The sequence below is a fragment of the Anomaloglossus baeobatrachus genome, chromosome 3 (assembly GCF_048569485.1).
Source record: "Anomaloglossus baeobatrachus isolate aAnoBae1 chromosome 3, aAnoBae1.hap1, whole genome shotgun sequence".
NCBI classification, from domain to species: domain Eukaryota; kingdom Metazoa; phylum Chordata; class Amphibia; order Anura; family Aromobatidae; genus Anomaloglossus; species Anomaloglossus baeobatrachus.
Genome location: NC_134355.1, coordinates 463,961,829 through 463,977,729, shown reverse-complemented (window position 1 = coordinate 463,977,729; position 15,901 = coordinate 463,961,829). Strand labels below are relative to the sequence as shown.

General features: G+C 43.5%; 1 protein-coding gene across 1 annotated transcript in view; it reads right to left on the bottom strand.

The window, feature by feature from the left end:
- The window catches only part of MELTF (melanotransferrin), a 127,517-nt gene that overhangs the window by 59,530 nt on the left and 52,086 nt on the right, over positions 1-15,901 (bottom strand). The window contains exon 7 of the mRNA XM_075338530.1: positions 11,595-11,782. Coding sequence (XP_075194645.1) covers positions 11,595-11,782 — 188 coding nt within the window. The remainder of the gene's footprint in view (positions 1-11,594; positions 11,783-15,901) is intronic.

Sequence of the window (15,901 nt, the reverse complement as noted above, 5' to 3'; positions counted from 1 at the left end):
TAAAAGCCCTATGTAGTGGAGCTACCTACAACAGCTATACAATAGAATTGCTAGTATATAGACTGGAAGGGCAAAACGTTGGCCAGTTGGTATAACCCCAAGTATAACCACTTTAAAAAGTAGGGGTTGCCGTGATGATATACAGTGGGTACAGAAAGCATTCAGGTGCCTTTACATTTTTCACTCTTTGTTTCATTGCAGCCATTTGGTAAATTCAAAAAAAAAAATTTTCTCATTAATGTACACTCTACACCCTATCTTCACAGAAAAAAACAAATGTAGAAATTTTTGCAAATTTATTAAACAAAAAAACCTGAAATACCACATGGTCATAAGTATTCAGACCCTTTGCTCAGTATTCAGTAGAAGCACCCTTTTGAGCTAGTACAGCCATGAGTCTTCTTGGGAATGATGCAACAAGTTTTTCACACCTGGATTTGGGGATTCTTTTTTGCTTTTTTATATTATATATAGTGTAGGGACCTACAAGCATGAGGTTTCCGTGACGGGGGTTGTAGGCTTACGTTTTATGGCCATAACGCTAACAAAAAACCTCAGATATATTTTTTTTGTACAGGATACAGCAAGGCCCCTTTTTGTTAGGCCTTGCTATTAGAGTTTCTGTCCCTGTGTAGCGCGCAGTGGGGGTACGGCTTGGCAGCCCGCCTGATCTAATAGTATGGGCGTCACCTAATAGGCTGCGGGTTTGCGACTGTGCGTCTGCTAGTGTGAACAGTGCTCTATGCAAGCCACTAGTGTGCAGTTTTACCATCCAGCAATCAGCTCCTCCATATTTGGAAGTGAGTGTGATTTGCTCCTCCTGCACCTGTGATGCCTCCACTTAGTGGGGGTTTAGCTGTATCCTGCTGGAGTAGTAGTAGTCTTTTTGGCCTGAGCAATATACAGCTGCAATTCCATCTTGCTGTAAGTAATGATATTCTTTTTTGCTTTTTTATATTATATATAGTGTAGGGACCTACAAGCATGAGGTTCCCGTGACGGGGGTTGTAGGCTTACGTCTTATGGCCATAACGCTAACAAAAAACCTCATATAGATTTTTTTGTATAGGATACAGCCAGGCTCCTTTTTGTTAGGCCTTGCTATTAGAGTTTCTGTCCCTGTGTAGCGTGCAGTGGGGGTACGGCTTGGCAGCCCACCTGATCTAATAGTATGGGCGTCACCTAATAGGCTGAGGGTTTGTGACTGTGCGTCTGCTAGTGTGAACAGTGCTCTATGCAAGCCACTAGTGTACACCCTATCTTGACAGAACAAAAACAAATGTAGACATTTTTGCAAATTTATTAAACAAAAAAACCTGAAATATCACATGGTCATAAGTATTCAGACCCTTTGCTCAGTATTGAGTAGAAGTACCTTTTTGAGCTAGTACAGCCATGAGTCTTCTTGGGAATGATGCAACAAGTTTTTCACACCTGGATTTGGGGATCCTCCGCCATTCTTCCTTTCAGGTCCTCTCCAGTTCCGTCATGTTGGATGATGAACGTTGGTGGACAGCCATTTTCAGTCTCTCCAAAGATGCTCAATTGGGTTTAGGTCAGGTCTGTGGCTGGGCCAGTCAAGAATGGTCACAGAGTCATTCTGAAGCTACTTCTTTGTTATTTTATCTGTGTGCTTAGGGTCATTGTCTTGTTGGAAGGTGAACCTTCGGCCAAGTCTGAGGTCCAGAGCACTCTGGAAGAGGTTTTCTTCCAGGATATCTTTGTACTTGGCCACATTCATCTTTCCTTCAATTGCAACCAGTCACCCTGAAAAACACCCCATAGCATGATACTGCCACCACCATGTTTCATTGTTGGGATTGTACATGGAAGTTGATGAGCACTGCCTGGTTTTCTCCACACATACCGCTTACAATTATTACCAAAAAGTTCTATCTTCATCTCATCAGACCAGAGAATCTTATTTCTCATAGTCTGGGAGTCCGTCATGTGTGTTTTTGCAAACTCTATGCGGGCTTTCATATGTCTTGCACTGAGGAGAGGCTTCCGTCAGGCCACTCTGCCATAAAGGCCCAACTGGTGGAGGGCTGCAGTGATAGTTGACTTTGTGGAACTTTCTCCCATCTCCCTACTGCATCTCTGGAGCTCAGCCACAGTGATCTTGGGGTTCTTCTTTACCTCTCTCACCAAGACTCGTCTCCCAAAATTGCTCAGTTTGGCTGGATGGCCAGGTCTAGGAAGAGTTCTGGTGGATCCAAACTTCTTTCAGGCCACTATGCTCTTAGGAAACTTGAATACTGCAGAAATTTTTTTGTAACCTTGGCCAGATCTGTGCCTTGCCACAGTTCTCTCTCTGAGCTCCATGGGCAGTTCCTTTGACCTCATGATTCTCATTCTCATTCTGGACTCCAATGAAGGAGTAGAACCATCTCAAAGAGGATCACAAGGAAATGAACAGCATGTGATTTAAATAGGAGTGTCTGAACAAAGGGTCTGAATACTTATGACTATGTGATATTTCAGTTTTTCTTGATTATTAAATTTGCAAAAAATTCTACTTTTTTGCGGGGGGGTTTCTGTCAAGATGGGGTGCAGAGTAGAGTTGAGCGCGGTTCGCGGTTCGAGGTTCTCCAGTTCTAAGCTCGAGTGATTTTTGGGGCTGTTCGAGATCGAACTAGAACTCGAGCTTTTTGCAAAAGCTCGATAGTTCTAGATACGTTCGAGAACGGTTCTAGCAGCAAAAAGCAGGGCTTTTTACAGCTACAGTGAGCAGGAGCCATCGCTGGCAGTCTGCCAGAAGCTGGTAACCAAGATAAACATCGGGTATCCAAGCAAAGCGCTTTGGTTAGTAACCCGATGTTTATCTTAGTTACGTGCAGGAAGCCCACACTTCCCCGCTCAGCTCGCTCCGCCCCCTCCTGCCCGCGGCATGTACACATACATACACATACACATACACACACACACACACACACACACACATACACCCCCCCACCCCCCCCCCCCTTCCCCCCGCTCGGCTTACCTGCGGTGATGAAGTCCCGCCATCCCGACCTCAGCGCTGTCACTGTCCTCCATGGCCGCCGCTTGTCACATCACCTCTCGCTTCCGACCCGAGACTGACTAGCGGTGACGTCACGGACCTCTCGCGATACTTGAGGGGAAGGCGCCGGGCGGTCATTGAGCTCAGTGACAGGGGCTGTCGGCAGTGCTGGAGATCAGCGCAGGTAATGTACCTCGCTGACAGCAGCACTTGTCATGCCCTGCAGTGACCTGGGCTGACCCATTGATGTTAGCTCAGGTCACTGCATTGCTCTCCCAGCCAATGGGGAACATCCTGCTCTTCATTGACTGGGACAGTGTGGGTCGTCATGGCAACCCCTTGGATTACACCAGACCTGGATTTGTTTTTCATTCTAATAAATTGGTTAAAGAGGGAATGTTTTGGGGAGTGTTTTTTCAAATAAAAATGTGTTTGTCGTCTATTTTTTTTTATTACTGACTGGGTTGGTGATGTCGGGTATCTGATAGACACCTGACCTCACCAACCCCAGGGCTTGATGCCAGGTGACATTACACATCTGGTATTAACCCCATATATTACCCCGTTTGCCACCGCACCAGGGCGCGGGATGAGCTGGGGCGAAGCACCAGGATTGGCGCATCTAATGGATGCGCCACTTCTGGGGCGGCTGCGGCCTTCTATTTTTAGGCTGGGACAATTCAAAAAGTGTAAGAAAGCAGGTTAATATACCGCGCCACACCACAGAAGCCAAAAGTTGTTAAAAGTAAATCCCTTTTTCTTTATTTTCACAGGTCTACGCGTTTCAGGGACATATCTGTCCCCTTCCTCAGGACAATGTACAGAAAATACTATCTAGTATCTTGACGATAGTATTTTCTGTACATTGTCCTGAGGAAGGGGACGGATATGTCCCTGAAACGCGTAGACCTGTGAAAATAAAGAAAAAGGGATTTACTTTTAACAACTTTTGGCTTCTGTGGTGTGGCGCGGTATATTAACCTGCTTTCTTACACTTTTTGAATTGTCTCATCACCGCGGGACCGCTGCCTCCCACACTATCACATCGTGATTTACATGCTTTGAAAGGGGTTGTGACTGGCACAACCGAACCAGGTGAGTGGACCTGCCAGTATTCACTTCCACGTGTATACCGGGTAAGACCCTATTTGCGCCTTATCTTTCCACAGATATCTTATCTATTTTTAGGCTGGGGAGAGTCCAATAACCATGGACCTCCCTAGTCTGAGAATATCAGGCCCCAGCTGTCTGCTTTACCTTGGCTGGTGATCCAATTTTGGGGGACCCCTACGTGTTTTTTTTTTTTAAATTATTTATTTAATTTAAAATAACAGCGTGGGGTGCCCTCAGTTTTGGATTACCAGCCAAGGTGAGGTTGCCAGCTGTGGTCTGCAGGCTGCAGCCGTCTGCTTTACCCTAGCTGGCTACAAAACTAGGGGGAACCCTACGTCATTTTTTTTTCATTTTTTTGGCTAAATACAAAGCTAAGCACCCCTTAGTGCCACATGAAAGGCACCAAAGGGTGCTCCACTTTTTCTCCACTTTTTCTACATTTTTTTCTCCACTTTTTCTACATTTTTTTCTCCACTTTTTCTCCACTTTTTCTCCATTTTGTTCTCCACTTTTTCTCCACTTTTTCTCCACTTTTTCTCCACTTTTTCTCCACTTTTTCTCCACTTTTTCTCCACTTTTTCTCCACTTTTTCTCCATTTTGTTCTCCACTTTTTCTCCACTTTTTTCTCCACTTTTTTCTCCACTTTTTTCTCCATTTTGTTCTCCACTTTTTCTCCACTTTTTCTCCACTTTTTCTCCACTTTTTCTCCACTTTTTCTCCATTTTGTTCTCCACTTTTTCTCCACTTTTTTCTCCACTTATTCTCCACTTTTTTCTCCACTTTTTCTCCACTTTTTCTCCACTTTTTCTCCACTTTTTCTCCACTTTTTCTCCACTTTTTCTCCACTTATTGTCCACTTATTGTCCACTTATTCTCCACTTTTTCTCCACTTTTTCTCCACTTTTTCTCCACTTATTCTCCATTTTGTTCTCCACTTTTTCCTCCACTTTTTCTCCACTTTTTTCTCCACTTATTCTCCATTTTGTTCTCCATTTTGTTCTCCACTTTTTCTCCACTTTTTCTCCATTTTGTTCTCCACTTTTTCTCCACTTTTTTCTCCACTTATTCTCCACTTTTTCTCCACTTTTTCTCCACTTTTTTCTCCACTTTTTCTCCACTTTTTCTCCACTTTTTTTCCACTTTTTTTCTCCACTTTTTCTCCACTTTTTTTCCATTTTTTTCTCCACTTTTTCTCCATTTTTTTCTCCACTTTTTCTCCACTTTTTCTCCATTTTTTTTCTACACTTTTTCTCCAATTTTTCTCCACTTTTTTCTCCATTTTGTTCTCCACTTTTTCTCAACTTTTTTCTCCACTTATTCTCCACTTTTTCTCCACTTTTTCTCCACTTTTTTCTCCACTTTTTCTCCACTTTTTCTCCACTTTTTTTCCATTTTTTTCTCCACTTTTTCTCCATTTTTTTCTCCACTTTTTCTCCACTTTTTCTCCATTTTTTTTCTACACTTTTTCTCCAATTTTTCTCCACTTTTTGTCCACTTTTTCTCCACTTTTTCTCCACTTTTTCTCCATTTTTTTCTCCCCTTTTTCTCCACTTTTTTCTCCACTTTTTCTCCACTTTTTCTCCACTTTTTCTCTGTTCTTTTTCTATGGTCGGTCTACCCATTAGCTCTGCCATGCATACTGTAGCTCTACACCTACTGCACATGTTACTTTATGATTGACATCTCTTTCGTACCAGAGCTGTCTAAGTCTACTCTGACCCCATATTTATCATTACTATATTGTCCTTGTACTGTATTATGACATTTGTATCATGTGTTTCATTTCTTGCTGTGTTGCAATTTTTTTGCTGCATCCCAATTGTACCTCTACATTATTCTAGTTTATGTTATTGTTCTCTCACTCTTATGTGATACTGATTATTGTCATTTTTCATGATTACATGCAGATAAGTCCAATCTGACGAAGGCTCAGGCCGAAACGTCATTTGTAACTTGTTTTGGACAAAAACATATATGCTTATGAAAAAAAATTTTTTCTTAATACCGACCAATAAAGAGTGATTTTGCATTACTATCCGTTGTGACTTACTGACTTAGTCTGGGAGATTTAGAGTGCTGAGGTTACTCACTAATTTTATCTATTATTACCTCTGAGCACCTATATACCAGTGAGCAGAGCTTCCTCTACAGTAGTTCTCCTGATTAGGCATGCCCTTACCTCATGAGCAGGGCATTGCAGCTTTGGTAGCAACCATTACGACATGGACTCTGCTGCTGTGGACCCGGGGAGAGTGAGTGCAGATTCATTGCACCCACACTCCTCACATGAAGGGTCCGCACTCCTAGAAAATGGGGGATACGTTCCCTGAGTGTCTCCCCCCCATATTCTAGACGGTCCAGAGTCGTCGTGGGACCCCTTTATTTTTTTACCTTACAATAAATTGGTGAAAGAGGAAATGTTTTGGGGACTGTTTTTTCAAATAAATTTCTTTTGTCGATTTTTTGTTTTTGTTAGTACTGACAGTTTATGATGTTGGGTATCTAATAGACGCCATGACATCACAAACTGCTGGGCTTGATCTCAGGTGACTTTACAGCTAGTATCAACCCGATTTATTACCCCGTTTGCCACTGCACCAGGGCACGGGATGAGCTGGGGTGAAGCGCCAGGATTGGCGCATCTAGTGGATGCGCCACGTCTGGGGTGCCTGCGGCCTGCTATTTTTAAGCTGTGAAGGCCCAATAACTATGGACCTTTCCACCCTGAGAATACCAGACCACAGCTGTCCGCTTTACCTTGGCTGGTGATCCAATTTGGGGGGGACCCTACTTTTATTGTGTAATTATTAATATTTATAAAATAATTATAAAAAAGAGCCTGAGGGGACCTCCACATTGGATCCCCAACCACGGTAAAGCTGCCAGCTGTGGTTTTCAGGCTACAGCCGTCTGCTTTACCCTAGCTGGCTATCAAAAATGGGGGGACCCAACGTCATTTTTTTTTTAACTATTTTTTAAATAGAAAAAATTAATGGGCTTCCCTGTATTTTGATTGCCAACCAAGGTAACGGCAGGCAGATGGGGGTGGCAACCCATAGCTGTCTGCTTTATCTGCGCTGAGAATCAAAAATACCGCGGAGCGCTACGTCATTTTTTTAAAGATTTATTTTTACAGCACTGTGATGTCCAGCAATCAAAATACAGGGAAGCCCATTTTATTTTTAGTTATTTAAATAAATAATTAAAAAAAAATATATGGGCTCCCGCTGCATTTTTTGTATTGCTAGCTAAGGGTAATCCAAGCAGCTACTGGCTGCTAACCCCCACTGCTTGGTGTTACCTTCACTGGCAATGGAAAATCCAGGGAAGCATTTTTTATTTTTTTTGCCAAAAAACTACAAAAAAAAGGACGTGAGCTTCGCCATATTTTTGTATGCTAGCCAGGTACAGCAGGCAGCCACGGGCTGCCTCCAACCCCCAGTTGCTTATTTGTACCCGGCTGGGAACCAAAAATATAGGGAAGCCCGTTTTTTTTAATTATTTCACTTATTTCATGAAATAATTAAAAAACAAATGACGTAGGCTTCGCCCCATTTTTATGTCCAGCCGGGTACAACTAGGCAGCTGGGGATTGGAATCCGCAGCACAGGTTAGCCCGAGGTTTCTGGGCGCCTCTGCTGCGAATTTCAGTCCGCAGCTGTCCCAGAAAATGGCGCTCTCATAGAAGCGCCATCATCTGGCGCTGTATCCAACTCTTCCAACAGCCCTGGAGCCGGGTGGCTTGTTGGGTAATCATGAGTTAATACTGGCTTTGTTTTACTAGCCAGTATTAAGCCAGAGATTCTTAATGTCAGGCACGTTTGACCCGGCCATTAAGAATCTCCAATAAAGGGTTAAAAAAAAACACCACACAGAGAAAAAATACTTTAATAGAAATAAATACACAGACACATTAGAGACTCCATCTTTATTACCCCCTGTCAGCCCTCCACGATCCTGCTCTTCTGTCTTCTTTCTTTCTAGTGTAGTAGTAGTGACGATTGTAGTGAGGATGAGATTCACCAGCTCATCACTTGGGGCTGGGGAACCTCCATCCTCACTACAATCCTCACTAGTGTAGTAGTAGTGACGATTGTAGTGAGGAAGGATGAGATTCACCAGCTCATCACTTGGGGCTGGGGAACCTCCATCCTCACTACAATCATCACTAGTGTAGTAGTAGTGACGATTGTAGTGAGGAAGGATGAGATTCACCAGCTCATCACTTGGGGCTGGGGAACCTCCATCCTCACTACAATCATCACTAGTGTAGTAGTAGTGACGATTGTAGTGAGGAAGGATGAGATTCACCAGCTCATCACTTGGGGCTGGGGAACCTCCATCCTCACTACAATCATCACTACAATCGGGAAGCAGCGTGCAGCCTTCACTCCGTGAGTGATCACTGCTGGCTGTCAGCGATAACAGCGGTAACGCTGACAGACGCGTTACCATAGCAACGGTGCTCTCGGAGCCGCGGTTAGCGGTGACATCACCGCTAACTGCGTTGCTATGGCAACGGTGATCTCCGTTAATGACCGGCTGTGTCAGCCGGTCCCTAACGGAACGGGGAGTCGACCGTGTGCTAGAGCATGTCGCCGGTACACGGCGATACACATATGTGCACCGTGTACCGGAGAGATGCACTCGCAGGTCCTACATGACGTGTCATAGTCATGTGACCAGTCTGTAGCCAATGAGATAATAGCCACGTGACTGGTCACATGGCTATTTTGACGTCACGATAGGTCCTGCATCTCTGCTGGCAGTGCAGGTCACCGGGAGGATTCAGCGATCATCGGATGGAATAGCGGCAGGAGACAGAGTGCAGAAGGGATCGCGAGGACCGGTAAGTGTTATGGCAATGTTTATTAACTGTTTGTGTACATTTATAATGCATTTTTATGTGTTTGTGATTGCCTCCCATTATAGCCTATACGTTCGAGTTCGGTTCGACGAGCCGAACTCGAACGGGACCCCCGTTCGGCGAACCGGCCTCGAGCCGAACCGGGACCGGTTCGCTCATCTCTAGTGCAGAGTGAATGAGACAAAAATGAATTTTATTGAATTTACCAAATGGCTGCAATAAAACAAAGAGAGAAAAATTTAAAGGAATCTGAATACTTTCCATACCCACTGTAATCACTTTGAGCTTCATCTTGGAATAATTTTAGACACATTAAAAGTTACTTGTATTCTCAACAACTACCTAAAGGCCTTCCTTACACTTTTGGTACAATGTATGCACCATATAAACATTAGTCTGATTATTTTTGAGGACTGTGATAAGTTTTGCCTTGGATCCTGCCTGATCGGAGAGTTTTTGCTAACTCTCTGTCCTCATAAAGTGTCTACTGTATTTCTTTCGTCTCACCAATTTGCCAATGACTAAAGTACTATTTTCTGTCCTACATAGTAAGAGGCAACTCACAAATACATAAAAGGGTGTCAATATGCTAATTGCTAAAATCAAAGAAATATCTTAATCTTATCTGCATTTATTAAGAAGCTCAACATCAGACAGAGTTATGAAAAGTATCAGTTATGGTGAACACGACTAATATACACATTACGCCTCATGTCAGATGTCTGTGTTGCACGTATGTGTTGTATCTTTTTTCTTCACAGAAACATGTACCCAATAAAATCTATGGTGCTAGTCACATGTCAGTGTTTTTACATGGCTCGTGTGTCCGTTTTTTTCCTGCAGCACAGATGACAAGAGCTAATACAAGTCCATACAGCACATGGATGGCATTAGTGGGCTGTACATTTTTAACATTTAAAACTATAGGAGAAGCTTTCAAATTTATTTAATTCTTTCTCCATCCATGGAAAACACTGATGACACTGATAGTAAAAACGTACACATGGACGACACACTGATCCAAAACACTGGTTGACACCAGTACCATTTTTTCATGTATGTGATCAAATGAACATTGGTGCTAATAGATAGTAGGGGTTAAAATCTTTGCTGCTGTGGAATGAGGAAGACAAATCCTAAAAAGTGATTTATTTGCTCCATTTCGGAGTGGAAATTCCTTCTTCAGGACTATCACAATTGTGATTGTTTTGAAGAACTGAAGAAGGAATTTGCACTCCGAAATGCACCAAATAAATCACTTTTTAGGATTTCTCTTCAGTCCTCATTCCACAGCAGCAAAGATTTTAGCCCCTACTATCCATTGGCCGCAATTTCTATTTCTCAGTGGTGCAACAGCCGCGTTCACTCTCTTCAAGTGGTTGTGTCTCAAACAACATGACCAGGTGAGAAAGCACTTTTCTCAGTCTACTATAGTAACTACATAGTTAAGGCCCTATTGTGTTATTGTCTCTCCCGCATTTAGCATTTAAAGGTAACATGTCAGGTAAAAAAAAGCTATATGGAAATTATCTGCAGCTTAATAGCATTATGAAGCTGCCCAACACCCACACTGAAAGCCCTGATGTCAGGAGGAAATTAACCCTATTCCTCCCAGCAGCTTCAGGCTTTCAGTCATAAAGGTAGTGCCAACGCAGTTTCAGTAAATGCTCAGTGAATAGTGAGCAGTGACTGTAAACATGCCCCAGCACTGACTGACAGCTAGCTCAGCATTGGAGCTGGCTGTCAGTCAGTGCCGGAGGCGCGGTTACAGCTATCAGTCACAATACACAGAGCAGTTGCTGAAGCCACGCTGACAGTACCCCTACAACTGAAAGCCTGAGGCTACCGGGAGGAATAAGATTATTTTCCTCCGACACCGGGGCTTTCAGTACAGGGCCTGGGCAGCTTCAGAACGCTATTAGGTCGCAAATTAACCCAACATCTGAAGGTTAATAGCATGTTTTTTATACCTGACAGGTTCCCTTTAAATACAGATGTGTGAATGAGGCCTTAGACACATTGAGGGAGTACCGTACACTGTACTAGCAATTCATATTGTCCCCTATAATATCATGGTTTCTTATATCTCACATTATATATTTGGTATATTATAGGATTTTCATATTATATTTGGTATATTATCGGATGTTTTTCAACTTTCATATAATGTTTGTTTTTCCACTTTCTCCAATTCAACTAAACATTTCTCAGTAAAACATTGACTGAAAACGCTGCCCTGTGAATGTGTTACAATCAAGTAAGTAAACTGATTGTTTAATGAAGCTACGCTTATTTAGCTTGTTCCCAATTATCTATGTAAACCTGAAGATGATCACCCGACAAAGAAACAAAACTCTACTTTGTGGATTAATCAGATCATTCATATAGGCAAACTGGAGATATGCTGCAGATGATATGAAGCTCCGGGGACAAAATTGTATTAGCAATTGTTCTGTCCCTATTAGTGTTCTTTGGGCTGAGTAAACAGGCTGGTAAACGATCGGCAAATGAGTTGTATAGTCAAATGGCGCAGGTTAAGATGGATTGGCAACCAGAAATTGGAACATCTAAATGCACCACTAGAAACACTGTTAAACATCCTGACCCACCTGGCCTTCATGTAGCATCTTGTAAATTAGAGATCCATCCACATCAGACCTGACCACAACAGCATTAGCCGGTACCCTGGCAAGGTTACACCTTTTCCATTCAGTGACATCTGCACGTGTACCATCCTGACACAGCAGTTGATAATCTGAGGACAGAATATTCTTTGCCCAAGAAGCTGAATTTTTTCCTAAATTATATTAACAGAGTATTAATTAATTTATATACATTCTACAAATCAAACAGATGAATTTTAAAAACTAAATATTGTTAAACTTTCACTATTCAAAGAAATACGGCACTTATTATAATGCAAGTAATGTATTCCACAACATATGCCACATTTCCTTAATCCCCAACTATTTTCCTTGGAACCTTTCTTCATGAAGATCTGACATGCCAGTTTTAGTAAATAATTGTATGCACCATAATATAATACTTCTGTGACATCTTTGTTAGTACTTTCTGTTTTGTCATTCTTTTTTATTCCTCATGAAAATGTATAAATAAATTGACACAAGTGCAATTGAAGATCTCTTGCCAAATGGACATGTCTCTCCTCTGTATGACACTATTAGCAGTTACTGAACAGTGCGGACAGCATAGGGCAGGGATGTCAAATTCACATACACAGAGGGACAAAGTTGAAAACTTGGATAAAGTCATGAGCCAACTTAGTCGCGAACCCCATATAGTCCTTGTCACGAACCGGGGTACGAGGGCTCCTCGTTTGCCTTCTGGAGCAGTTCCTCCCCGTACCCGAAGTCGCTCGGTCCGGTCTTCTGAGCCACGGATGTTGACCAGGACATTTTGGCATTCTGACACTGTGTCAAAAAGAGCCTACTGAGCATGTGCGGGATTCCTATGGGTCTTTTGCCACTATCTGAGCATGTCAGTGATGTGGCACGTTCCTATTGGCCATAGTGATATCATCGGTGATGTGGCACGTCCCCATTGGCCGCCGTGACATCATTGGTGATGTGGCGCATTCCTATTGGCCGATGACATTATCAGTGATGTGGCACGTTCTTATTGGCCACCATGACATCATCAGTGATGTGTATGGCTCTCATTGGCCAAAGGGGCTGGCTACATGTGGTTCCTCCATCTTGTGGGCGGTATCACATAGAGGTGATAAATAGCCCTGATGCCCACATGGAGGTTCGCACTCGTCTTTGTGCATACTGCTGTACACATCTTAGATAGGGTTAGGTGGCGAAGTCCCACCGGACTGATTGAGGGTCAGGAGGCAGGTTAGGATGAGGCGTTGCGGTCATATCCATTGATCGAGTTAGGGTCAGTAGCTGGTGAAGCTAGGCTCCAGTGATATTGGGCTTGGGCGGCTTTCGGACCAGTGGCTAACCGGCTGTACCATATAGCAAGCCGATATAGGAGCAGTACCCTGTACACTCACCACTGCATATACCCTGAGACTCTGCTAGCAGAATACGGCTAGTGTTCTGCTTGTCCGCTCCTATACATACCGTATATGCTACATATATATTACCTTCTGTGAAGGAACAGAAGTGTAGTGCACCATATAGACTCAGTGAGTTAACAGAGTTCTGTTTATTTAGTATAATATTATTTCCTTATCTGACTCTGTCATTTAATAGAGCTCAGTATACATACTGCAGTATCGTATGGCTTAGAACACAGTTACTGCATACACAGGTCCTCTGTGACGGGAGTCTCTTTACATCTGTTGGTACCTCTGTGTGACTTACCGGGTTACTGTTGGGTTTCAGTAGGGCCTTGTGCCACCACCTGCAGTTCTACCATCACTGCACGGTGGACCCTGACCACTGGTAGTAGTATATCTTCATCTATTCTTATACCAGGAGGTCTCCCCTTAACAGTCCTCCATACAGATTAATGTGCCCCAAATATTCCTCCATACAAAATAATGAGCCCCATAAAGTCCTCCACACAGAATATTGGGATACACATAGTCGCCTATACAAACTTATGGGCCCCCACATAGTCATCCATACAGAATAATGGGACACACATAGCCTTCCATAGAGAATAATGGACCTCACATAGCGCTCCATACAGAATAATGGGCCCCACATATCTCTCCATACAGAGTAATGGGCCTCACATAGTGCTCCATACAAAATAATGGTCCACCACATTGTACTTCATACAGAATAATGAGCTCCACATAGTACTTCATACAGAATAATGTGCCCCACATAGTCCTCCACACAGAATAATGGGCCCCACATAAACCTCCATACAGAAAAATTTGCCTCACATAGTCCTCCATACAGAATAATGTGCCCCACATAGTAATCCATACAGAATAATGGGACACACATAGTCATCTATACAAAATTATGGGCTCCATATAGTCATTCATACAGAATAATGGGCCCCACATAGCCCTCCATACAGAAAATGGGCCTCACAGTCATCCATACAGAATAATGGACTCCAAATAGTCCTCCATACAAAATATTGTGCCTCACGTAGCCCTCCATATAGAATAATGGGCCCAACATAGCCCTCCATACAGAATAATGGACACTACATAGCCCTCCATACAGAATAATGGGCCTCACATAGTCATCTATACAGAATAATGTACTCCAAATAGCCCTCTATACAAAATAATTGGCCTCACATAGCCTTACATACAGAATAATGGGCCCCACAAAGCCCTCCATACAGAATAATAGGCCCCACATAGTCCTCCATACAGAATAATGGGACACACATAGTCGTCTATACAAAATTATGGGCTCCACATAGTCATTCATATAGAATAATGGGCTCCACATAGCCCTCCATACAGAATAACGTGCCCCACATAGCCCTCTCTAAAGAATATTGTGCCCCACATAGCCCTCCATACAGAATAATGGGCCCCACAGTCATCCATACAGAATAATGGACTACAAATAGTCCTCCATACAGAATAGTGTGCCTTACATAGCTCTCCATACAGAATAATGTGCCTCACATAGCCCTCCATACAGAATAATGGGCACTACATAGCCCTCCATACAGAATAATGGCCTCACATAGTCATCCATACAAAATAATGGACTCTAAATAGTCCTGTATGCAGAATAATTGGCCCCACATAGCCTTACATACAGAATAAAGGGCTCAACATAGCCCTCCATGCAGAATAATGGGCGCCACATAGCCCTCCATACAGAATAATAGGACCCACATAGCCCTCTATACAGAATATTGTGCCCCACATAGCCCTCTATACAGAATATTGAGCCCCACATAGCCCTCCATACAGAATAATGGGCCCCACAGTCATCCATACAGAATAATGGACTCCAAATAGTCCTCCATACAGAATATTGTGCCCTACGTAGCCCTACATATAGAATAATGTGCCTCACATAGCCCTCCATACAGAATAATGGGCACTACATAGCCCTTCATACAGAATAATGGGCCTCACATAGTCATCCATGCAAAATAATGGACTCCAAATAGTCCTTTATACAAAATAATTGGCTCCGCATAGCCTTACATACAGAATGGGCTCAACATAGCCCTCCATACAGAATAATGGATCCACATAGCCCTCCATACAGAATAATGGGCCCCACATAGCCCTCCATACAGAATAATGGGCCCCACATAGCCCTCCATACAGAATAATTGGCCCCACATAGCCCTCCATACAGAATAATGGGCCCCACAGTCATCCATACAGAATAATAGACTACAAATAGTCATCCATACAGAATATTGTGCCCTACATAGCCCTACATATAGAATAATGTGCCTCACATAGCCCTCCATACAGAATAATGGGCACTACATAGCCCTCCATACAGAATAATGGGCCTCACATAGTCATCCATGCAAAATAATGGACTCCAAATAGTCCTCTATACAAAATAATTGGCTCCGCATAGCCTTATGTGGCGCCCTGGACAAGCCAGGGGCCACAGAGCACAACACCCACACACCCCACACTCCCAGCAGGCACACCAAAGCCAGAACACAAAACCCTTGTTGCCTTCCTCCAGGGGCTGATGATCACACCAGGGGGTGGGCCAGGCGGTTGGTCCCGCCCACCGAGGAGTTCACAGTCCTGGAGGTGGGAAAACCAGGCAGATTAGTTTTGGAGAGGAGTGAGATAGAGTCGAGAAGTGAAAGCGAGAGGAAGGAAAGTGGTAGTAGAGCAGCCTGAAGTTGGTCCGGGTGTGTGGCCCGGACAGATCAGCAAGGTTGGCAGACGGTGGTGACCGTCTGCAGGAGTGGCCGATTGGAGTCTACCGTAAGGACCGTGGACGGGCGGTGGCCCGGCGGTACCGGACCGGTACACAAA